The sequence below is a fragment of the Rhinatrema bivittatum genome, chromosome 7 (assembly GCF_901001135.1).
Source record: "Rhinatrema bivittatum chromosome 7, aRhiBiv1.1, whole genome shotgun sequence".
NCBI classification, from domain to species: Eukaryota; Metazoa; Chordata; class Amphibia; order Gymnophiona; family Rhinatrematidae; genus Rhinatrema; species Rhinatrema bivittatum.
Window position 1 is genome coordinate 297941314 of NC_042621.1, and position 26617 is coordinate 297967930.

Genomic DNA, 26617 nt, shown 5'->3' on the forward strand with positions numbered 1-26617 from the left:
ATTGCCAGGTTCTTGTGGCCTGGTTTGGCCTCTGTTGGAAACAGGATGCTGGGCTTGATGGACCCTTGGTCTGACCCAGCATGGTAATTTCTTATGTTCTTATGTTCTTATGAAGAGAAGGGCAGAGGAGAGAAGAATTGAGAATGAGAGAGATGAGCGGGGATTGGAGAGAGAAGAGAAAAGGGGAAACGGGAGGAGGCAGGGGGAAGAGAGAGAAGATGAGGTAGGATAAAAATCCCTGAAGAGGTTTGCATCTGCCTTTTCTATGGATCCTTTTTCCCTGAACAACAATTCAGAAAAACTGAATGACTTCTTTGCCTCGGTCTTGACAGAAGAAGATATTAGGAACACACCCATACCTGAAACATTCTTTAATGGTGAAGATGCTGAACAGCTACAACAAATATCTGTAACAATGGAGGATGAAAAAGATCAGATTGACAAAGTAAAGAGTAGCAAATTAACATGAAATTGCTAACTTATTACTAATAATCTTTAACCTTTTATTAAAAAACAGCCATGATTCCTGAAGACTGGATGGTGGCCAATGTGATTCTAATTTTTAAAAAGGACTCCAAGGGTGATCCGGGAAACTAGACCAATGACTTTGTCTTCTGTACAGGGCAAAATGGTAGAAACCATCCTTTAGTAAGGGGAAGTTTTGTCTTATCAAATTTTTTAAATTTTTGATGGTGTAAATAAGCATGTAGATAAAAGTGAGCCAGTCAGTGTAGTGTGTTTGGATTTTCAGAAGGCATTTGACTCAGGAAATTAGTCATAGGATAGGAGGCAGTTTTATTGCAAGCTGGTAACTGGTTTAAAAGGCTGGAAGCAGAGGGTAGGTCTGTTCTCAAAATAGAGAAAGGTGGTTAGTGGAGTACCACAGGGGCTTGTACTTTTTAACATATTCATAAATGATCTGGAAAAGGGAATGATGAGTGAGATGATTAGATTTGCAGACAACATAAAATTATACCAAGTAGTTACACTAGCTTTTGTATCAGATAGGGACAACATATTGAAATATTTCTTCAGGAATATGTCAAAAACATTCTATGGATACAAAGTTTGGATTTATCCAGACCTGGTGAAGGCTACTCAGACTAGGAAGAAGAGCTTTTTAGCACTCAGAAAATATGTTCTTGAAAAAGGTGGACAATTCACACTTCGGTATCCTTGCAAATGTGCCATAAAGTTAAATGGTCAAAAATATCAATTTACTGATCCGGAACACCTTAGAGCACTTATGGGGGTTGTGAAGGATGACAATAAATAAAGGGAATTATTCTACAAATTTTCCTTGAGTTAATGTATGTAAAATGCTCCTAATTATACACTTCTTTCATTTTACTTGTTTAAAATACAGAATATGTTTAAAGGAAAAAATTGCAAAATAATTGTTTTTCCTATTTTCATTTTTCTTATACATATCTGTAATTTCAATTGCAAGTTACTGCTTGTATAATTTGTAAAACTCAATAAATAAAGAATTAAAAAAAAACAAAAAACAGCAGTGTATTGGGGGAGGAGCAAGATGGCCACGAGTGAGTAGATGTGGTCCTGCTGCGCCCTCTTTCCTTGCTTGTTTCTGCATTTAAATTTATGGCTCTGAAAAGAAAAAGCAAAGCTCAGGTTTAGCCCATCGAACCCTCTCCTTTACCTGGCCAGCAGTTGATTTTGCCATTTGTGTCTCCTCTGGATCCTGGGTCTCTCAATGGTAAAGTCCCTATTGTTGCTCTTGGCGGGGGAGTGTCAGCGCTGCCTGGGGACGAAGTTTCTCTCAGCTCGCCGATTGAGAGAAACAATTCTTCCTGCGACACAGTCGGGTTGAAGGTTGAAGACTTGACACCAGCGTCTCCATGGTGGGAGCTGAGGAGGGAATGGCGCCTCTCCAGTCACCTTTGCCAGTGTCTGAGGGATCAATCGATATTGCACATTTTCCTGCTTTCTCCCCTATGGATGGCTCTGAGCTGGTAAGAGTCCATGAGAGCCATGCTGTTGCCTCATTAACTTCTGTGGTTTCTTCTTGTGTGGGTCCATTGCCGAAGGAAGCGCTTCAGATTCCAGATAAACCAGCGGAGATAACATTAGAATCATTATGGGAGTTTATGGAGAACTTCAGCAGGATTTTGTCTCTCTCTGTTTCTAAAGTGGACTCTGTTGTTTCAAGGCTAAACCCATAGTTACTTGGCATGAAAATCTAACCCAAGAGCATACAACACAAATTGCTAAGCCTAAGCAAGATACTGTCAAGATACAAGGAGTTCAGACAACGCTAATTCAGGATAGAGGGCTCCTATATTGCAGGATTGAATTGCTGGAAAATGCCTCTCATAGGCTTAACCTTAGGATCTTAAATTTTCCTAAGGTTATGGGTAAACTGGTTCGGAATGATGCATCTTTGAAGGATACGAAGATAACAGGGAATTTAAGATATTGTAAGCTACACCTCCAGTTCACCTCCCATTTCACTTCATGATCCTAAGCTTAGGAAAAAGACATGTTCTCTTCACAAATAGACTTTTATTTATCTAGGTATCATATTGGATAATACTTTGAAATCGTCAGCTCAGTGTGCTGCAGCAGTCAAAAAAGCAAACAGAATGTTAGGAATTATTAGGAAGGGAATGGTTAATAGAACGGAAAATGTCATAATGCCTCTATATCGCTCCATGGTGAAGACCGCACCTTGAATACTGTGTACAATTCTGGTCGCCGCATCTCAAAAAAGATATAGTTGCGATGGAGAAGGTACAGAGAAGGGCAACCAAAATGATAAAGGGGATGGAACAGCTCCCCTATGAGGAAAGGCTGAAGAGAAATACATACTTTAAAAGTTTGTATACAAATGCTAAAAGTCTTAAAAAAAATAATAAGGTGGAAGAGTTAGAGTATATAGTACTGGATGAAGAGGTAAATTTAATTGGCATCTCAGAGACCTGGTGGAAGGAGGATAACAAATGGGAAACTGGATTCCAGGGTACAAATTATATCGAAATGATAGAATGGGTCAAATTAGTGGAGGGATGGCACTATATATTATAGAGGACATTCAGTCAAACATTATAAAAATTCTGCAGGAAAGTGCAGTGTTGAATCTTTATGGATAGAAACTCTAGGTGAGTAGGGGAATAAAATAGCAGTGGGGGGTGTATTACTGTCTACCTGGCCAGAATGAACAAACAATGAAATGCTAAAAAAAAATGTAGGGAAGCTAACAAAATCAGCTGCATAGTAATAATTGATGATTTCAGTTATCCCCAGTATTGATGGGGTGAATGTCACATCAGGATATGCTACAGAAGTAAAGTTCCTAGATGAAATAAATGACTGCTTCATAGAGCAGCTGGTACAAGAACCAACAAGAGGGGAAACTATTTTAGACCTAGTCCTTAGTGGAACACAGGATTTAGTGTGAGTGGTAACAGTGTTGGAGCCACTTGGCAATAGTGATCACAACATGATCAAATTTGATTTAATAACTGGAGGGATGACACTAAAAAAAACCTATTGTGATAGTGTTTAACTTTCAAAAGGGTGACTCTGATAAAAAGAGAAAAGGTTTTAGGAAAAAACTGAAAGAATCAGCTACAAAAGTTAAGAGTTTACATTAGGCAAGGATCTGGTTTAAAAATACCATTTTGGAAGCTCAGACCAGATTGTTACGGAATGTGAGCCCTTGGGCTGTGGCAGAGTTGATACTACCCAGCTTGTAAAGCATGAACTGGGTCCACGATGGCAGCAGGCAGATCTGCTACAGTTGGGATCAAGAAGAGGCTTCACCCACTTCTTCTTCCATGAGTTGAGCCTTTGGGTTCTGAAGCTGGCAGGGCTTAGGGAAAGTTCCACATTTGGAGAAGCTGTCAAAGGGTCAGGGCAGGCCTCAGATGAGGCAGAGTCAGTATCCAGGCAGAGGACCAAGGCAGGCAGTGGTCAAGCAGTGTCTGAATCCAGGCAGACCTTCAAGGCAACATGAGATCAATCTGAAGAGAGCAAGGGATGGGGGAAGAACGTAACCAGTGAGGAGAGGCAATATAAGGCAGGACAAGGGGCACGGCAGGAACAAGAATAGGGCCAGGAGGAAGACAGGAGCTGGAATGAGGCAAGGTATAAGCAACAAATACCGGCAGGAAGCTGGAGGACTTGTTGCTGAGGTGTTGGACCAAGGCAGTGCTGGCATTTAAATCCCTGGGCTGCAGATATCATTGAGAGGCACTGCAGAGCTGATTCCTGCCTTGGGCCTTTTAAAGGAGCGAGTTGTGCATGCACCCCTGCCAAGGGAAGCCACGGAAGAGTTGGCATTGGCAGAGACAGCCTTCCAGGCTTGGACCTAGCTGCAGGTAGAGTGCGCAAGCTTGTAGGATGGGCATTGCTGTTGGTGCATCGTTATACAGATGTATTCCATGTATTAGACAAAGTGAAGGAAGGCTAAACTACAGGCATGGTTAAAAGATGAGATAAGATCGGCTATAGTAGCTAAAAGAACATCTTTTAAGAAATGGAAAAGGGATCTGAATGAAGAAAAGAAGAAACAGCATAAGTACTGGCAGGTTAGATGCAAAGCATTGATAAGGAACTAAAAGAGGATTTGAAAAATAATTGCTGTGGAACCAAAAACTCATAATAAAAACTTTTTCAGATACTTTCAAAGTAAAACGCCTCCAAGGGAATCAGTTGGACCATTAGATGATCAAATGGTAAAAAGGTCACTTCAGGATGACAAAATCCATAGCAGAGAGACATAATGAATTCTTTGCTTTGGTCTTCACTGAGGAAGATATAAGAGAAATACCCATGTCAGAAATGATATTCAAAGGTGATGATTCAGAAGAACTGAAGCAAATCTCAGTGAACCTTGAATATGGAATAGGGCAAATTGATAAATTAAAGAGTAGCAAATCATCTGTACCAGATGGTATACATCCTAGAATGCAGAAAGAACTGAGAAATAAAATTGCGGACCTGCTATTGGTATTTTGTAAACTATCATTAAAATCATCTATGGTTCCTGAAGACTAGAAGATTGCCAGTGTAACACCAATTTTTAAAAAGGGATCGAGTGGTGATCCTGGAAACTACAGACGAGTGAGTCTGATGTCTGTGCCAGGCAAAATAGTAGAAACTATCATAAAGAACAAAATTACTGAACATATGGATAGGCATAGTTTAAAGGGGCAAAGTTAACATGGACTTAGCCAAAAGAAGTCTTACCTCACCAATTTTCATCCTTTTTTTTGACGGCATAAATAAATATATGTATAAAAGTGAACCAGTTGATATAGTATATTATAGTATATATATGTATATTATAGTATATTATATATATATTATATTATATATATATATATAGTATATTATATATATATATATATATATATATTATATATATATATATATATTCTGAAATATATATATATATATATATATATATATATATATAGTATATCCTACCTAATAAACGAAGCTTGACCGACGTGCCGCAAATGCGCAGTAGAGAGCAGCTCTACCGCGCATGCGAGCACATCGGTCACAGTGTGCCTCTTGAAAATAAAAATGGTGCTGTAGGAGCGGCGGCCCGAAGACCCGGAGCGGCGGCGGCACCGGCCCGAAGACCCGGAGCGGCGGCGGCACCGGCCCGAAGACCCGGAGCGGCGGCGGCACCGGCCCGAAGACCCGGAGCAGGAGCGGCGGCGGCGGCCCGAAGACCCGGAGCGGCGGGAGCGGCAGCGGCGGCCCGAAGAGCGGCGGCGGCGGCACCGGCCCGAAGACCCGGGCAGGAGCGGCGGCCGCGGTGGCCCGAAGACCCGGAGCGGCGGCGGCGGCACCGGCCCGAAGACCCAGGCAGGAGTGGCGGCCCGAAGACCCGGAGCGGCGGCGGCATGCGAGGGAGGGACAGACAGACGAAAGGAAGTCTGTCCCTCCCTCGCGCGCATGCCGCCGCCGCTCTGGGTCTTCGGCGGAGATCAACTGGGGGGAGGGAGGAGTGACTGAGGGGAGGAGGGGGGGAGGAGTGACTGGGGGGGGGGAGGAGTGACTGAGGGGAGGAGGGTGGGGGGGAGGAGTGACTGGGGAGAGGGGAGTGACTGAGGGGAGGGAGGAGTGACTGGGGGGAGGGGGAGGGAGGAGTGACTGAGGGGGGAGAGGGGAGTGACTGAGGGGAGGGGGAGGGGGAGGGAGGAGTGACTGAGGGGAGGAGGGAGGGGGAGGGGGAGGGAGGAGTGACTGAGGGGAGGAGTGACTGAGGGGGGAGAGGGGAGTGACTGAGGGGAGGGAGGAGTGACTGAGGGGAGGAGGGAGAGAGAGGAGTGACTGAGGGGAGAGAGTGGGGGAGGTGGGAGGGAGAATGAGGGGGAAGGAAATGATCCAAAAAAAATGTTAATGTAGCCCGTTTTAACGGGCTTAACGGCTTGTTATAGTATATAGTATATATATATATATTATAGTATATATATATATATATAGATATAGTATATATGTATATTGTTTATTATTACTACTACCTTTATAATTTGTTATTTATTGTTATTTATGACCTCTTGTTACCTCTTCACTTGTTAATTGTAAACCGACATGATGCGATACCCATCGCGAATGCCGGTATAGAAAAACTTAAAATAAATATATAAATAGTATATCTGGATTTCCAGGAAGCATTTGACAAAGTCCCTCATGAGAGATTTCTAGGAAATTAAAAAGTCGTGGGATGGGAGGCAGTATCTTATTGTGGATTGGGAAGTGTTTAAAAGATAGAAAACAGAGAGTAGCGCTAAATGGTAAATTTTCTCAATGGAGAAAAGTGAATGGTGGAGTGGTCCAAAAATATGTTCTGGAACCACTGCTTTTTAATATATTTATAAATGACCTGGTAATGGGAACAATGATTGATAAGATGAAATTTACTGATGATACACATTTATTGAAAGTTGTTAAATCAAAAGAGAATTGTGAGAAATTACAAGAGGACCTTGCAAGACTGGGAGACTGGGCATACAAATGGCAAGTGAAATGTAATGTGGACAAGTGCAAAGTGATGTACTTAGGGAAGAATAACCCAAATTATAGCTACACATTGCAAGGCATCATTGTTGATAATACATTGAAATCTACTCCGTGTGCAGCAGCAGCCAAGAAAGCAAATAGAATGTTAGGAATTATTAGGAAAGGACTGGAGAATAAAACAGAGAATATTATAATGCCGCTGTACTTCATCTTGTGTACAGTTCTTGTCATAACATCTCAAAAAAGATATAGCAGAGTTAGAAGAGGTCTGGAGAAGGGTGATCAAAGTGATAAAGTGGATGGAATGATTTCCCTCTGAGGAAAGGCTAAAGAAGTTAGGACTCTTCAGCTTGTAGAAGAGACAGCTGAGGGGGAGATATGCTAGAGGTCTATAAAATAATGAGTGACGTGGAATGAGTAAACGTGAATAAGTTTACTCTTTCAAAAACTACAATCGCTAGGGGACACACAATGAAGTTACTATGTTGTATTTTTAAAAGTAATAAGGGAAAATATTTGGTTTTTCTCAAGCTCCGGAATTCGTTGCATAGGATGTGGTGAAAGCTGTTAGTGTAGCTGCGTTTAGAAAAGGTTTGGACAAGTTCCTGAAGGAAAAGTCCATAAACCATTATTAAGGTGGAGTTGCAGAAATCCACTGCTCATCCCTAGGCTAAGCAGCATGGACTCTCTCTACTCTTTAGGATCCTGCCAGGTACTGGGCTTGATGGTCCTTGGTCTGACCCAGTATGGCAAATCTGATGATCTTATGCATCGCTATCTCATACATATTCATTGGGTATATTCTGAAAACATGACTGGCTAGGTTCCAAGGACTGGGCTGAGAACCCCTAGTTTGTCATCTGAGCCTTCTTGCTCTCAGCTTGACAGAATGGATGCTGAACACTTGTTAGTCTCATGACTGTCACTGTTCAGGGAAGTTGAGGATATTGTGATTTTTGCTACCAGGACAGCATATAGTTTTAAATGGAAAATGTTTTCATCTAAGTATCAGGCAGGATCTATGAACCTGTTTGCTTGTGCTTCAAACGATTTACTCCAGTACTTATTTTTTCTCTCCTCATCTGGCCTTAGTATGTTGTCAGTTAAGGGGCATCTCTGTACCATTCTCAAGTATCTAGTGTCGTCTTGGCACAATTGATGAAGCCTCCCTATGAATCATCAGCTCCCTTAAATTTCCTTACATGGAAAGGTGATTTTTCTAGTTGCCATCACGTCGGCTAGAAGAGTCAGTGAATTCCAAGCATTGGTTCATTACTCTCTATACCTACAGTTTTTCCACAACAGAGTGGTGTAGTTTCTGATATAAGTAATTTTGGTTTTTCATCTTAATTAATCAGGCCATTGTTTTTCTCATGTTCTTTTCAAGATTCATGCACAAAGATGCGAAAGCTCTTCATTTACTACACTGCAAAAGGGCTTTCACATATTATCTAAAGAGAACTCAACACATCATCAGGTTTCTCAAATTTTGTCTCCTATAATCCTAACAGACTAGGAATAGCTGTTTCAAGTGCATGTTGTCCAACTGGCTTGTGGACTGTGTCGCTCATTGTTATTCTCTAGCTGACGTACAGATTACAGATTCTGTTAAGGCTCATTAAGTAAAAGCTCTGGCTACCTCATTGGCTTGCCAAAGAAACCCATTGAGGACATCTGCAAAGCTGCAACTTCATACTCCATTCATACCTTCACGTCCCATTACTGTCTAGGCAATCTCTCCAGAAGCGACAGTAAGTTTGGGCAAGCAGTTTTACTCGGTCTGTTCACCCGGTAAACCACTCTCTACAGGAGTATGGGGTTGCTTTTCCAGTAAGTGCTCCGCCATGCAAACCTCAACTTGGAACTCCCATTTGTCATGGCTAATTCAGTCCTGCTTGTCGATGGAAAAGGCAAAGTTGCTTACTGTAAATGGGGATCAGCATTGTCAGATGACGTGACCCATATGTTATGGCTAAGTCATCCTGCTGTCTAAGAATCCTGTTTATGGTAAGCAAACTTGATGATTTTTCCAAGCAGCTAGTAGAATCCTTTATACATTTACAATCGAAATGCACAGAAAAGTTACTCACTTCATGCAGTAGCAGTGTCGTGTGATAATACTATAAAGTGCCTTTCTGTATTTCTGGAGTGCAGGTTATTATAGGCCCTTTGTTTTTACTGAAATTTTGCAGTAAAAGGTATTTTAACTGCTCTGGATGCAAACCAAATGGTGCCTCCTGTAGGCTCCCTTCATGCACAGTCTTGTATGCTATAGTGGATCTGCTGCAAAATTACGGCTGTTTACTTTTAAAATTAGGCTCACAGACATTCTCCACAAGAACTGTCATCCAGAGTTTCTGTGTTAGCGATTGTAGGTTCAAATGTTTCTGGCCAGAGAGGTGTAACTGCAGGCTTCCAGGAAATCAGAATGGGTGCTCTTGGAATGTAATTTCAAACTGAAGTTTATGGATCTTGAGGTTGATGTTGGGCTCTTCTTTCTCTAAGCCATAAGTTGTTCAATTTAAACTATTCTTATTGGTGATTCGTGCAAATTTTCTTTCTGTCATTAGAAGCAGTTTGCAGCAGGATATGGGGGAGAGAGATGTTTGTCACAGATTCTGTGCAAAGAGAGAGAATTTGAAACTGACACATTGAATAGGTTATAGCTTCCTGGGGAAAGGCATCAAATCACCTTAATGATATATGAACTGCTTCTTTGTTGTTTTTCCTGTTTGCAGTACCCACACACTAACTTTGCTCTGTATATTTTTGGGATAACCTTTTTTATATGTTCTTATGACTAGAACTGTTCTAAGCACACTTAGGTCCCCTTTGCAATGTCAGAGTGTGAGTGGTTTGAAACTGCTGTGCTAGGTCTTTTTTGTTTGTCTTTTTAATCATCATCTGTACGTTTCTGTAAGTAAATACCTCCTAGTAATAGTGTTTTGAGTGTAAGGGTGCAATAAAAGAAAACCGAACTGGGAAAAGAAGTATTTATTGAGAGCAGATATAGTGAAAACCAATGTGCCCTGCTGTAATAGTCTTAAGCAGACACCCATCATACGCTTTCCTTTTTTTTTTATCTCCCACACAGGATGAATTCATGCCCCAACAATTGCTCAGGGCACGGGAAGTGTTCAACAGGCTCCTCGGCTCCTAGCAGGGTGTACTGTGAGTGTGACAAGTACTGGAAGGGGGAAGCGTGCGACATCCCCTACTGCAAGGATAATTGCGGCAGCCCCGACCACGGCTACTGTGACTTGACGGGAGAAAAGCTGTGTGTATGCAACGACAGCTGGCAAGGTGAGAGAGCGTCCCTTTCCCGCACACAGACTGGCCAAGTGAAGTAACCTGGCAGCATTGGATTTTTCTTTTATTTATTTATTTATTTATTTATTTATTTATTTAAAACAAGAATAGAAATAGATTTCAATACAGCACATGTTTGCCTGATATTACTTACAGTATAAAAATAAAATTCCATTAGAATGCAAAATCAGATTTACATAACGAACAGAAAAAAAGAATCATTTTCATAATACTGTAATTACTTTCTATAACTTTTTCAATTTATTTGTTGTAAATTACTTTAATATCTTCTACCTTTGGCAACACTACATTGTGTTCTCATATTTCATAATTTTTTGAGGGACCAAATGTTCTGAAATGGTGAATTTATTATCTAGATATACCACCAAAGTAGAATTTTTTTTTTTTTTTTTTTTTTAATTATGGGAACCTTTAGAAGATGTGACAATGTACTTTACAGGAATAAGGCATATTAGACATCTACCAGCAGAGGAAACCTCACTAATATAATTATAGTAGTAGTTGGGCTGTTACCTAGCACTTCTTTCTGATGTGATTTTAAGGGCAGTACAAGGAAGCTGTAAAATCCAGGGATTAGAGCAGTGAACTGGAAAATGGCCAAACTCCTGCCCTGTGACTGACCAGTCACTTAACTCAGCTTTCTTTGGTGTGTGTGATAATATCATGGTTCCTTTCTTTCTCCAGGCGTTTCATTTCCAATCAGAAAATGAAATTGCTGGCACGATTGTCACTCCTGAGGTGATGGCACATTTTCTTAAGTGTTACGATTGTAAAGAGTGTTTGTGTAATGGGGTCCTGCGTTGGTAGCTGCAGTGTGAGGGAGAAATTAACTGAGCTTTTGCTATGGTTTTACAATTGTGTAATGCCGCCCATCTGCGCAGAAACATCTGTTCTCTGCAGTATCAGTCTTACCTGAACACGTACTAAAAATGCACAACTAGATCCTGAGGGAGGGCGACCTACTGCCACACACGTTTCATAAGTTCTTCCAGGCAGGAACTGCGTACCATGAGATTTATTTTGCACAGGTACGGTGTGGTGTAAATAGTATGGTATTAAGGTACACCAGGGAGTGCTTGAAACTGGATGATACAATGTGGGCATCATGCCAGGAAGTGGTTTGTTTGCGTTGGACTGCACTGGGCTAAATTAAATGGATCCGTGCAGCTTTACGGAAAATGTTATTTTGTTAGCAAATGCTCAAAGTGAGCAGGAGATGAGCCCCTGTGCATATACTACTGGGGGAGGGATTTCCTCCCCTGCAGAGCTTTAACTAGAAACCCTCTGAGAGGCACAGAAGTACCTAAAAGGGCAAGGAGTGGTGCTGGAAGAAAAGCATCTTAGAATACTGATGGAGAAGAAAATGTTTTGCTCCATGTTGTAATTGCCAAAATATTTGTTTTCAGTGTTGTAGCCAGCATCTTTATCCAGGACGACTTATCAAAACAGCAGAGTCTATGGAGTAAGTGGATGGCAGTATGGAAAAGAATGAGAGAGTGGAACAATATTGCAGTATTTGAAAACAAGACAAAAAAATGTGTTCAAGTAGAAATAAAGCTGAACAAAGCAGCTGAAAGTGCTCCCTTTCTACTGGACTAACTTATATAATGCTCCCGTGCCCAGTCCTTGGGGATGACAGGAATGGATGAATTCATGTGTATGGGTTGAATTGAACTCTCAGTGGAGATGGCTGTTTGTTATCACCTAACCACACAGAACAGCTTTGATTTCACATGGCTGTTTATTGAGGTAGATGATTATTTTACTACAAAAGACATGCTCACTTCTTCCCAAATCCCCTGTCAGCTGGGTCCAGACAAAAACCTTTAACTTCCAGCTAGCTCCTGGGATACTGTAACCTCACTTACAGCAGTCTTCTGGGCATCTTCCAGGCTGCCTACATATCTCTCTCACTGGAGTAAGGTGCTCTCCATTGGCCACTAAACTAAAATTATGAGAACCCCTTTATCACCCCATCAAATTAACACAGTGGGTTTATCCTGTCTTTTACCATTCAAGGTAGCCCCTTTCAGGCTGCCCCATGTTAGCTTTCCTCTTGGATCCCAAGATCTTCCAAAACCCAGTCTCCTTTCTGTTGTCTCCTTATTTTTCAGAGGGGTTATTCTCATTTACCTCCCCAGCTCTCCAACCTTTAGAGCTGCTAAGCTTCACGGCTTCTCAGTGGTCTCTTCCAGGATGCTCTCACCAGTGTTTACCCTTTTCTTACTGAACCTACATTTTCCTCTCTATTCCTTTCTTAAGAACCTACACCCAAACTCTCCCTCCCTCAACCCCTTTCATCCAGGCTGGTTCACCTCAGGCTTCCTATTGGGGGAGGGTGGGGGGATTTTATCTTTATTTAAAATTTGTTAATCGCCTATACACTAGGCAATGTACAAAAAGGAACCAAAACATATAGAAAATCTTGTACATATACAGAGCATAAGCGAAACAAACTAAGGGCAAAAGATAAAATCCCAAAATAAACCTACGGTCTAATAAAATGCCTGTCTAAATAGCCATTTTTTAAGCGAAATCTTGAAGGACTTCACACTGTCTGCCAGTCTCAATGATTCAGGAAATGAGTTCCAAAGGATGGGTGCTGCATCTGAGAAAGCACAGTCCCTGGTATTAGACAACCGGGCTTGCAATGGTGAGAGCATATCCAGAAGGCCCCTTTGCGATGAATGAAGCTGACGAGTAGGGCAATAAAGATGCAACAGGGCATTACCCCAGGGAGAGATAGCAGAAATCAGTTTAAAAGTAATAAGAGCAACCTTGTACTTAATACGCTTGGCAGTTGGAAGCCAATGTAGATCGATGAGGGTAGGAGTGATGTGGTCATGTCTGTTGGTGCCAGCATTAAGTTGCTTGGTGGCATTCAGACGCATCATTCCTAATAGTATATGTGGAGCTGCTTAGTCCACTTGCAGCTTTACAGCCAATATCTACATTAATCACTGATTTTCACTTAATGCATTTGTGACCAATGTACTGAACTACTGATGCTCTCAAAAGCTAGCCATGGGTGTATCACGTTAACCTAGTAAAAGGATGTTACCTACAACTGATTTGTTTCCATTTATTTCTGTGTGTCCACGTGGACATACATGGCAACCATATTGCTTCAGTTAGACAAGAAAAATTAATTATGGATATCAAAGAGAGCTGATCCAGATGTGGATGTGTGTAGGGGAGTGGGGTATAGAGAGAAAAAAAGCACAAAAGCATAGGAAAGTGGAAAGGATGCAGATTACAGGAAGAGGAATGGGGATACAGGAAATGAAACTGGGCATTGTCTCTATATAGATATACCTGTAGTGTTTATACAGGTTATCTTTCATTGCATCATGCTGGAGATGGCTTCAGCTTCAAGCAGAACAATGCTATATTCATATTTCATGAACACTGGCGACACCTTGTGGCTGTTTGGGGGACAGTATGGTGCTGCAAAATCTGTGGTCTTTAGTTTCGGTATAGACCAGTAGTTCATTTCTTTACATAGCTTTGATAAAAATTATTTTCTATGTAAATATATAGGCTATAAAAATACATACAGGGAAGTGATGCACCAGTGACGGCGCTGAGAACGTGAATATTTTGCATGTTGGTTGAAGCTATTCCAGGTTTAGTTTGTGTTTTCTGCACGAGGACTTCATCTGACTAGGATTGAAATCCAGACTTTTCTTGGCTAACTTAGATTTTATGGATACCTTACTTTCAGGCCAATACAGTACAGTGCGCTCCAGCGCACTGTTAACCCACGATTGGACGTGCGTTTTCCCTTACCCCTTATTCAGTAGGGGGCAGAAAATGTGCGTCCAACCCGCTGAACCTAATAGCGCCCTCAACATACAAATGCATGTTGATGGCCCTATTAGGTATTCACGCGTGATTCAGAAAGTAAAATGTGCAGCCAAGCCGCACATTTTACTTTCAGAAATTAGCGCCTACCCAAAAGTAGGCGCTAATTTCTTCCGGCACCGGAAAAGTGCACAGAAAAGCAGTAAAAACTGCTTTTCTGTGCACCCTCCGACGTAATATCATGGCGATATTAAGTGGAGGTCCCGAAGAGTAAAAAAAAGTTAAAAGAAAAAAAAAAGTGAAAGTCGGCCGGCGGCTGTCGGGTCGAAAATGGACGCTCAATTTTGCCGGCGTCCGGTTTCCGAGCCCGTGGCTGTCAGCGGGCTTGAGAACAGATGCTGGCAAAATTGAGCGTCTGCTGTCAAACCCGCTGACAGCCGCGGCTCCTGTCAAAAAGGAGGTGCTAGGGGCGCGCTAGTGTGCCTAGCGCCTCCTTTTGCCCGTTTCTACCACCGGTCCTCATTTAAATATTGTATCGCACGCACAGGCGAGTGGCCTGTGCACGCGCCGGGAGAGCAGGCGAACGCCCGCTCTCCCGCGGACTTTACTGAATCGGCCTGTTAGTTTTACAGCTTAGTCTTGTGTTTTCAAGGTGAGCACAGCAAGGATTCAGGGAGTGTGTGGGGTTCCACTGGTTGGAGCATTAGGCTATATAATCAGAAGGCGTCTTGGGCCATGAGTTTTCCTTCCCTCTGCCACTGACACTAGGACTGACGCAATAAAGTGTGGCCAGCTTTGTGCGCAAGTTTACACGCAGTTGGATGTGCCTTTTAGACGCACTAGACTAGCACCCGATGCAATAAGAAAATTAGTGCGTCCAAAACACACACCCATCAATGAGGCTATTAGCTATTACTCTCCGATGCAGAAAATTGCTGGGTGCCCAATGCACACTTTTTAATGCGGCAAATTTAAATCCAATCCCCCGGAGGTGGCATAAAGTTAATCTGCAAGCAGGGGCTCATGAGAATTTAAAAAATACAGCCCTCTGTGGTTCATCCTACTTAGTTTTGTTATGACAATTAAATTTACTGCTTGCGATGTTGAAAAATAAACGTATATTGGCTTGATTTAAAATAAATAAATAAATAATACTTCTGGATACACAATTTAAACACCCATAGTAAGGGCACTTAGCCATGGGTGTCTTCAGTAACCTCAGCAAAATTGGCCAGAAGAAGCGGGATAAAAATGAACGCTCATATTGAGCGCCCATTACAATTCCGGATGGCCGATGCATTTGAGCACTAGGGATGCACAATTCTCCCCTAACGCATCCTTTTTTCACACAGCCCCTCATTTAAATGCCACTTCGGACGCCCAGGGAATGTGGCTGCGTGCACATTAGGAAAACAGGCGTTCAATATGAGTGTCCGTTTTCAGCATGCATCTTTTACATCAGCCCTTCTGTGTGGCTCTGTGAAAAATCATGTATGCATGTATCAAGTGTGTGAATGCACCTGATTTCTGCCATCCGGTCAGCGTGCACTATTCCAATTTGTTTTGTGTTCGGCCTTTTTGCTTGCAGACTTGCATGTACACATATTTGCTTTCTTCCTTTGCACTCTTGAAATCTATTTTCTATGTTCCTATGACTGCTGCTTGCTGCAGAATTTGCTGTGAAACTCCCTGTCAAGTTGCCAGGCTCACTTTCCTCCCTCCCATGTCACTACAGTTACTCCTCTACTCCTGACAAGATTTAAGAACATGCCATACTGGGTCAGACCAAGGGTCCAGCAAGCCCAGCATCCTGTTTCCAACAGTGGCCAATCCAGACCATAAGAACCTGGCAAATACCCCAAAACTACCGTACTTTCCAGCGTATAAGATGACTGGGCATATAAGACGACCCCCAACTTTTCCAGTTAAAATATAGAGTTTGGGATATACTCGCCGTGTAAGACTACCCTTCTGTGTCACTACATAACCATACTGTATGTGGTACCCAGTATACAACAACCAGCCAATCATGGCAAGCGATGTACCTTGCCGGCGATTGGCTGGTTGTTGTATACAAATCCTGCTTGGATTGGTCAGCTCTCCCTGCTTGCCCAGCCCTCCCTGTCTCCAAGACTATCAGAGCGGTAACGCATCCCTCTGGCCCACCCTTTTATCCTATTACCGGTACCTCCTTCTCTGCCTCTCAGATCTCGCTCCTGAGGAATGCAGTGAAGCGGCGCAGACGTGCATGTGCGAGATCTGAGAGGCAGAAAAGAAGGTACCGGTAATAGAGATGTGAATCTGAACCGGTTCTGATTCTGGTTCCGATTCACATCGTGGTTTTTTTTTTCGTCCGGCCTGATCGGGTTTTTTTTTATTGGCTGCGCCCGAGCCGATAAACAAAAAACCCACCCCGACCCTTTAAAACTAATCCCTCAGCTTCCCCCACCCTCCTGACCCCCCCCCCCAAGACCTGCCAAATTAATTAAATACAACCCCACCCTCCTGACCCCTCCAAGACCTGCCAAATTAATTAAATACAACCCCCCACCCTCCTGATCCCTCCAAAACCTGCCAAATTAATTAAATACAACCCCCACCCTCCTGACCCCTCAAAGACCTGCCAAATTAATTAAATACAACCCCCCACCCTCCTGACCCCTCCACAAGATCTGCCAAATTAGTTTTCTACAACCCCCCACCCTCCTGACCCCTCCAAGACCTGCCAAAAGTCCCTGGTGGTCCAGCGGGGGTCCGGGAGCGATCTCCTGGACTTGGGCCGTCGGCTGCCAGCAGTCAAAATGGCGCCGAAGGCCCTTTGCCCTTACTATGTCACTGGGGTCGACCAATGGCAGCGGTAGCACCTGTGACATAGTAAGGGCAAAGAGCCGTCGGCGCCATTTTGACTGCTGGCAGCCGACGGCCAAAGCCCAGGAGATCGCTCCCGGACCGCTCCCGGACCCCCGCTGGACCACCAGGGACTTTTGGCAGGTCTTGGGGGGGTCAGGAGGGTGGGGGGTTTTGTTAGATTTTCATTTTTTTTTTATATTCGCTCCATAAGACGCAGACATTTTCCCCCCCACTTTTGGGGGAAAAAAGTGCATCTTTATGGAGCGATAAATACGGTAATTATTCACCCTATAAGACGACCCCGGCGTATAAGACGACCCCCGACTTTTGAGAAGATTTTTAGGGGTTAAAAACTCATCTTATACGCCGGAAAATATGGTAAGTCTATTCCATGTTACAGTTGCTAGTAATAGCAGTGGCTATTTTCTAAGTCAACTTAATTAATAGCAGGTAATGGACTTCTCCTCCAAGAACTTATCAAATCTTTTTTTAAACATAGCTATACTAACTGCTCTAATCACATCCTCTGGCAACAAATCCCAGAGTTTAATTGTGCATTGAGTGAAAAAGAACTTTCTCAGATTAGTTTTAAATGTGCCACATGCTAACTTCATGGAGTGCCCCCTAGTCTTTCTATTATCCGAAAGAGTAAATAACCGATTCACATCTACTAGTTCTAAACCTCTCATGATTTTAAACACCTCTTTCATATCTCCCCTCAGCAGTCTTTTTTCCAAGCTGAAAAGTCATAACCCTTTAGTCTTTCCTCATAGGGGAGCTGTTCCATTCCTCTTATCATTTTGGTCGCCCTTCTCTGTACCTTCTCCATTGCAACTATATCTTTTTTGAGATGCGGCGACCAGAATTGTACACAGTATTCAAAATGCGGTCTCACCATGGAGCGTTACAGAGGCATTATGACATTTTCCGTTTTATTCACCATTCCCTTTCTAATAATTCCCAACATTCTGTTTGCATTTTTGATTGCCACAGCACACTGAACCGACGATTTCAATGTGTTATCCACTATGATGCCTAGATCTCTTTCTTGGGTAGTAGCACCTAATATGGAACCTAACATTGTGTAACTATTGCATGGGTTATTTTTCCCTATATGCATCACCTTGCACTTATCCACATTAAATTTCATCTGCCATTTGGATGCCTAATTTTCCTGTCTCACAAGGTCTTCCTGCAATTTATCACAATCTGCTTGTGATTTAACTACTCTGAACAATTTTGTATCATCTGCAAATTTGATTATCTCACTCGTCGTATTTCTTTCCAGATCATTTATAAATATATTGAAAAGTAAGGGTCTCAGTACAGATCCCTGAGACACTTCACTGCCCACTCCCTTCCACTGAGAAAATTGTCCATTTAATCCTACTCTCTCCTGTCTTTTAGCCAGTTTGTAATTCACAAAAGGACATCGCCACCAATCCCATGACTTTTTACTTTTCCTAGAAGCCTCTCATAAGGAACTTTGTCAAATGCCTTCTGAAAATCCAAGTACACTACATCTACTGGTTCACCTTTATCCACATGTTTATTAACTCCATCAAAAAAGTGAAGCAGATTTATGAGGCAAGACTTGCCTTGGGTAAAGCCATTCTGACTTTGTTCCATTAAACTATGTCTTTCTATATGTTCTGTGATTTTGATATTTAGAACACTTTCTACTATTTTTCCTTTCACTGAAGTCAGGCTAACTGGTCTGTAGTTTCCCGGATCGCCCCTGGAGCCCTTTTTAAATATTGGGGTTACATTAGCTATCCTCCAGTCGTCAGGTACAATGGATGATTTTAATGGTAGGTTACAAATTTTTACTAATAGGTCTGAAATTTCATTTTTCAGTTCCTTCAGAACTCTGGAGTGTATACCATCCGGTCCAGGTAATTTACTACTCTTCATTTTGTCAATCAGGCCTACCACGTCTTCTAGGTTCACCATGATTTGGTTCAGTCCATCCGAATCATTACCCATGAAAACCTTCTCCGGTACGGGTACCTCCCCAACATCCTCTTCAGTAAACACCGAAGCAAAGAAATCATTTAATGCGATGGCCTTAATGCGATAGCCATCATTTCCGCGATGGCCTTATCTTTTCTAAGTGCCCCCTTAACCCCTCGATCATCTAACAGTCCAACTGACTCTCTCACAGGCTTTCTGCTTTGGATATATGTTTTTTACGGTGAGTTTTTGCCTCTACGGCCAACTTCTTTTCAAATTCTCTCTTACACTGTCTTATCAATGTTTTACATTTACCTTGCCAACGTTTATGCGTTATCCTATTATCTTCTGTTGGATCCTTCTTCCAATTTTTGAATGAAGATCTTTTGGCTAAAATAGCCTCTTTCACCTCCCCTTTTAACCATGCTGGTAATCGTTTTACATTCTTTCCACTTTTTTTAATGTGTGGAATACATCTGGACTGTGCTTCTAGGATGGTATTTTTTTTAACAATGACCATGCCTCTTGCACACTTTTTATCTTTGTAGCTGCTCCTTTCAGTTTTTTTCCAACAGTTTTTCTCATTTTATCAAAGTTTCCCCTTTGAAAGTTTAGCACAAGAGCCATGGATTTGCCCACTGTCCCCCTTCCAGTCATTAATTCAAATTTGATCATATTATGATCACTATTGCCAAGCGGCCCCACCACTCTTACCTCTCTCACCAAATCCTGTGCTCCACTGAGGATTAGATCTAAAATTGCTCCCTCTCTTGTCGGTTCCTGAACCAATTGCTCCATAAAAATATAATTTATTCCATCCAGGAACTTTATATCTTTAGCATGTCCCGATGATACATTTACCCAGTCAATATTGGGGTAATTGAAATTGGTAGTGCCAACTCATCACACTTTCTCCTCACCTCTCTTCCTGCCAGAGGTACACACTTTCACTGTTGCCAGGTCACCAAACATTCCTCATCGTCCGATTATTGGGTGTTATATTCTTTCTCACAGGACAAGCAGGATGGTAGTCCTCACATATGGGTGACGTCAGTGGACGGAGCCCTGTTACGGAAAACATTTCTGTCAGTTTCTCTAAAGCTTTGACTGACACTGGCATACTGAGTGCACTGAGCATGCTCAGCCTGCAATTATCCCTGTGACCACAGGTGTTTCCCTCAGTCTTCTTTTTTCCGCTCTGCAGTAAGCATAGCGGTTAGGAGCTCTGTGAGAAATTCTAACACTTTTTCCTTACGGGATCACTTAAACTTTTACTTCACAAACACTTTTCCCTGCACGGGGCTCCTTTTGCATATGTTTATTCGACGCTCTGTGAGTACTATGCCCTGTTTTTTCAGTCTGTTCCTGTCACCTCCATTGCCTGCCAACCGACTGCGGCCTTCCCTCTCCCTATGTTTTCAGTTAGCCACACATAGCCTGCGAATGTCCCTCTGACACTCTGCCTGGTTATTAGCGCTAGTGGGACAGGGACTTCCACGGTTTCCGTTGCCGCCTGGGCCCCTGTCGATTTCAGGTCCTTCGATTTCCTCGGTACCCTCGCGCAGCCGATGCCTCCATCGCTTCTGTCGGTACCTCCTTCAGACTGTCCTGGATTCTTAGATGCCATCGGTACCCCTCCCCCCGCGGTACACTGATGCCATTGGACCCTGCATCGTTTCTATCAGTGCCATCCATGTTTTTCATCCATGGCACTGATTTTTCCTTGGGTTTCATCGGTGCCATCATCACCCAGATGGATGCCATTGACCCACACTTTGTGTCGTCGGTGCCATCCATGCCTGGGTCGATGCCATCGTCACCCAGGACACTTTCATCGATGCCATTGTTTATTTTATCAATGTCATTGATGCCGGGTCGCTTCCATCGATGTGCATCGATGCCCGGATCGCTTTCATCGGTGTCTTCGACGTTCCTATTGATGCGGTCATCGACTCCGTCGATGCCGGTATCATTTTTCCTGATACCAACGATGTTTTTTCGATTATTCGATGCCACATTGTTTTCATAGATATCTACGCCAATGCCGTCAGTGCTTCCGTCACAGTCATCGTTCCTGCCCAGATCATCGATGTTTTTTCATATATATTTTTGACGATACCCTCGAGGCCGCTTCGGCCGCCGTCGACACCGTCAATACCGACATAGCCACGTACTGCTCTCTCCTAAACACAGTGCTCCATGCTTAGGTTCTTATTTATTTATTTATTTATTTATTTATTTAAGTTTTTTATATACCAACATTCAAGACAAAAGTCCCATCATGCTGGTTCACATGAAACAGGAGTGCAAAATAAACTTAAACTTGAACAATAGTGCGGAAAAGCAGTTACATGTAACAAGGAAAAATAGAACTTGGAGTGAGAAGGAAAAAGGAAAGGAAAACCAGCTAATTACATATAATTACATTGTAAGAGGTAGCTAATAGTGATATTGATGGTGATGTGTGTTGATTGTTAGGAGTTAAATAATATTGGAGTTAGGAAAAGCCTGCATGAACAGCCAGGTCTTGAGTCTTTTCTTGAAGGTTGAGAGGCTGGGTTCCATTCTAAGATCTGGGGGGATGGAGTTCCATAAGGTAGGACCGGCTGTGGAGAAGGCCCGATTTCTTAGCGTAATGTGTCTGGTAGTTTTGGCTGGGGGTACTTGAAGTGATCCTTTGTAAGCATCTCTTGTCGGTCTTGTTGAAGTGTGTAATCGGAGGGGGAAATGAAGGTCAATTGGGGCTAGTTGATGGATGTTTTTGTATATGGTGAGGATGGCCTTGTAGATTATTCTGAAGTGGATGGGTAGCCAGTGGAGGCCCAATAGGATAGGGGTTATATGGTCTCTTCTCCTGGTGTTAGTGAGTATTACGGGCAGAGGCATTTTGAACCATTTGCAGTGGTTTGGTGTGTAGTGAGGGGAGACCAAGCAAGATGGTGTTACAATAGTCCAGCTTTGCGAAGATGATTGATTGTAGGATTGTTCTAAAGTCATGCGTGTGGAACAGAGGTCTTATTCTTTTCAGTACTTGGAGTTTATAAAAGCAGTCTTTGGTGGTTTTGTTGATGGTGGCTTTCAGGTTCAGGTGATTGTCAATTAGAACTCCTAGGTCTCTCACTTGTGTAGTTTTTGGTATGGCTGGATGAGTGGGGGTGCAGGGACTGTTCTCTGGTGTGATGAGTAGTAGTTCCGTTTTGGATGAATTTAGTACCAGGTTGAGGCTTGTGAGAAGCTGTTTGATATTTTGGAGGCATGTTTCCCAATGAGATAGTGTTTTCGCGAGTGACTCCTTGATGGGGATCAGGATCTGGATATCATCCGCGTAGAGGAAATGTTTGAGCTTGAGGTCAGTGAGAAGTTGGCATAAGGGTAACAGGTATATGTTAAATAAGGTAGGAGATAGGGATGAGCCCTGAGGGACTCCTACTGACGCGGGGTAGAGTGAGGATTCTTTGTTATGAATCTTAACCTTGTATCCTCTATTGCTGAGGAAGGTTCTGAACCACGAGAGGGCAGTGCCTGAGATAACTATGGCTATTAGTTGGTTGATGAGAAGGGAGTGATTGACGGTGTCAAATGCTGACGAAAGGTCCAGTAGGATCAGGAGGAAGGCTTGTCCTTTGTCAAGGCCTAGGATGATGTGATCTGTCATGGAGATGAGGAGTGCTTCCGTACTTAAGGTTTTGCGGAATCCGTATTGTGATGGAAATAGGAGGTTGTTGTCTTCAATGTAGTTTGAGAGTCGTGAGTTTACCAATTTTTCCATAATCTTGGCTATGAAGGGGAGGTTAGCGATCGGTCGATAGTTGTTGGGATCGTTGGGGTCGAGATTTGGTTTTTTGAGTAGGGGTTTGAGTGAGGCCAGTTTGAGGTTTTCTGGGTAGAGTCCTTGTGTGATGGAGCAATTTATGATGTCTGCCAGGATTTTGGAGATAGAGTCTGGAATTGATAAAAGAAGTTTAGCTGGGATGTGATCCGAAGGGTTAGAGGAAGGTTTCATTTTCCTTAGAATTCCTTGGATCTCAATGGATGAAGTTGGATCAAGTTCTTCTAATCGAGTATTGTTGATTGCGGATTGAGGAGTGGTTGGTGGTGCAGTGGCGTTAGTGGGGAGCTGAGATAGAAGATTGCTGATTTTGTTGCTGAAGAATAGTGCTAATTCTTCAGCTTTCGATTGAGCTTGGTCATGTGCAATCTCTGTCTGGTTTAATTGCGTGAGGTTGGCTACATAGTACATAGTACATAGTAGTTATTAAAGCCCCGTATTAGCCTACGATTCTACATAGTGCCAGGAGCAGTGCAGGCATGCTGACAGTCCGTCATCAGTCGCCATCCAAGACAGTGAGGGCATCCATCTCGGCGCTGGGGAAAGACTGGGCCGAGCACCGTGGCATGCATCGTCACCGACACGATGACCGTCCACCACCGATGCCACCCAGCACAGCGATGCTCTCCTTCTCGATGCTGGAGAATGCTCGGGCCAAGCAACATCACCACTGCCATCGACACTGTTCCGCACAGTATTGGCAGTCCTTGGTATTCCAGAAACACCGGAACGAGTTCCGAAGAATTCTGCACTGGCGTCACAAGACATCGAGCTGCTGAGACGAGGGCCGGGTTCCCGAGCTGTTAATTGGCTCCCCTGTTCCCGAGGCGTGCCCCACTGACATCGGTGCGGGATTGTGGCCCTCCACTAATTACGGTGGTAGTGCCAGCCACGCTCAGCCTGTCTCCTCTATACCTGCGCCACCATATCAGGCATCAGAGTTGAGACGGGCGTCTACTCCCTCGATGACTCCTGAAATCCACGGAGCCAGCAATCTTCACTGGCTCATCCTTCGGCGATCCACTTCGGATGGTAAATACCCGCTTCTGCGGCATTCCCATTGAGATGTGTTGTCTAATTCGGGCCACATGGTTCGAAAAGTTCTAGGTCATGTATCTTCCAAGAACCGTATTAGTGTCACGTATCGCTATGCCAGCTATGTCAGCCACAATACCAAGAGAACCTCTTTATCATTTCTTTGTGATTGCATCAGGACATCCTCCCATTTTCAGCAATGGGGCTCTGTACTGATTAATACTCTGGCTTCTGGTTCCTAATTCAGAACCAAAGTTCCAGATGCATTCGCTGATTTGCTAAACACGAGATCCAGCAACTACTACCTCAAGTGCCAGTCCACCTCGAAGCCTGACAGGTCTCGATGTCTCCTTCTATAGCACACAGAAAGGCAGGTAAGACTTTACCGCTCACACTCCCGTGGAAGCCTACATGATATCCAGATTACATCAGCCCCTCCAGTTGGACACCTCCAACTGGAGGATATCCAGTCAGTCTCCCAACTGACTGGATATCAGAGCAGCCACCCCACTTTGTACCAAGGATCCCGGTACACTCCCCCAGATGCTATAAAGCGTGGGGGGGGGGGGGGGAGTTTTAATTACACTATTCTTTCTTTCAACAGAAAGTAGTTACTCTCTGCCCATCCTGAAACTCAGAAATACCAACTTTCTTCAGAAGGCACAGGTAAAATGATATCTCTCGTCACCATACTTCCATATCGCAGTAAGTACATTACCTCTAATCTTTCTATGTGCTTCATTGTGAGTCAACAATATTACAATCCCAAGCTCTGCCGGTTGCAGCAGCTTCGGCAACTGGGGTATTTCATTGAATCACTATCTGTGACTGCTGTTTCTCTACGGAGTGCAACATCATTCACGCTTTCCTTGCATGGACAGCTGCATAACCACAGTCAGTCCAAACAAGGAGTTCTAACTTCTTCATGACTCACTATAAATTTACTATAAATTTACTAGCTGGATTTACTGTCACTGCCATAAATCCCTTATACAACACTTCTGGACACCACAGTCACAATGACCTTCCTGTCCAGCAACCGCTCAGACATTCTGATAAATTCCTACATGTCCCTGCGCGCATATTCCATAACCTCAGCCCCTCAATTCTTCATTGTCGGGCTACGGGGTTTTTTCACTATGCACTTTCCTCATAGATCCAAAACTGCTATGGGTTAGATTCAGTGAAATTTCATTATCAGTCGGTCTAAGCTGTTCAACCACTTTCGTCCCTCATCTATATTGCAGATCTAGAACCAAAACCTAGTCTGATTCTGCTCATGCTCGCATTTACTCAGGGTTTTAAAGTTTGACCTAAAATCTTCTCAACCCAATATGCGTCTATTCCACTCCAGGCACAGTTTCACATGAACTTCCTGGAGCTTGTAGCCATGAGTTATACCCTTATGCTTTACAATACTGCCTCTGCAACAAATCTTTGTGCATATAGACAGACAGCATAGGGATAATGTGCTTTCCAACACACAAGCACGCCCATCCTCTTAGCTGCTCTGCAAGGAAGCTGCGCAACTCTACCCTTGGCCCTTGCTAACTTCATGCATCCTCGGGCCACTTATCTAAGAGATGACGCACTAGCAGACCTTCTCCATGTAGTTTTCCATCCTCTCGAATGGTCTTGGACTACATGTGTAGCGGGAAAAATCTTCTAATGCTGAGGTCAACCGAACTTGCCCTCTGCGTCCGAATCGAACCATATGGTGCACAGATTCTACTCCCTACACATGTTTCCAATGCGTTCCCATAGACGCCTTTCTTCCATCAAGGGCCTCTTAAATGTGTCTCTTCTGCTGCCTCTCATAGCCAGCATTCTTCTAATGTTGAACCGGGACGGGGTTCACTGTTCCTCAGACCCACATCCTGGCCGAGACCAGTATGCTTCTCATACTTCTCAGTCTATCACACAAGTAACCAATTTGCCTTCTCACAAGTCAGTCTCAAATCGTAGACTCACTGATGTTCTCAGGTACTGGTAGCATCACAAAACCTTCCACACATAAATCCTACCATTCAAAATGGCATGATTTACCACATGACGCATACAAAAGGGAATTACCCTTTTTCTTTTTCTACACCACTCTTTTCTCTTGCTCCCTCGGATTCTGCTCCCCAGACATCCTCCACATAGGTACACCTCTGTTCCAATTGGTGTATCGTTTGGGAGTGGGGATACCAGATTAATGGTAAACCCCTTCTGAGTCAGCTTACCATGGATTATCCACTGATCAAACCGCCTCTATTTTCACTAGTCAGGGAATGGAACCTATATTTCGTGCTTATAAGTCTCATACGTTCTCTGTTCGAGCCTTTCCATTCCTCTCATTTCACAGTTTGGCATGGGAAATTCTTTCCCTCATAAATGTCATTTCTGCCAACAGGGTCAGATGGATGAGTTGGATGAGTATGTTACACACCTTGTTACATACTCATCCAACCCTGCGTTCCTCCGTGTCAGAGTGGTTTTACGTATTCAACTTCATATCCTTCTTAAGCTAGATGTTGCATCTCGCCTTACTCAGAATATACTCTGCCTATTTTTCCCAACACCTCTCTCACCAAAGCAAGAGGGTTTTTCCACTCCTTGGACAGTAATAGTGCACTTGCATTCTATCTAGATCGCACTACACTCCATAGGAATTCCACCTAACTCTTTCCTTCTGTGGCAAGAGTCAAGCTGTGAGTTCCAGTGGGCAAACAGGCCTATTCCCCTTAATTGACAGTCTGTATTTCTTTTTCCTACCAACAAGCAGGCATTTCACTACAACACTGTGTGTAACCACACTCTGTTGCGTCCATCCCA

At 43.3% G+C, this 26617-nt stretch overlaps 1 protein-coding gene across 3 annotated transcripts in view; it reads left to right on the plus strand.

Annotated features, from left to right (window-relative positions):
• ATRNL1 (attractin like 1) overlaps window positions 1-26617 on the plus strand; it is a 2205421-nt gene that overhangs the window by 342612 nt on the left and 1836192 nt on the right. For all 3 annotated transcript variants that reach the window (XM_029610472.1, XM_029610473.1, XM_029610474.1), the window contains exon 5: window positions 10094-10302. In XM_029610472.1, coding sequence (XP_029466332.1) covers window positions 10094-10302 — 209 coding nt within the window. The remainder of the gene's footprint in view (window positions 1-10093; window positions 10303-26617) is intronic.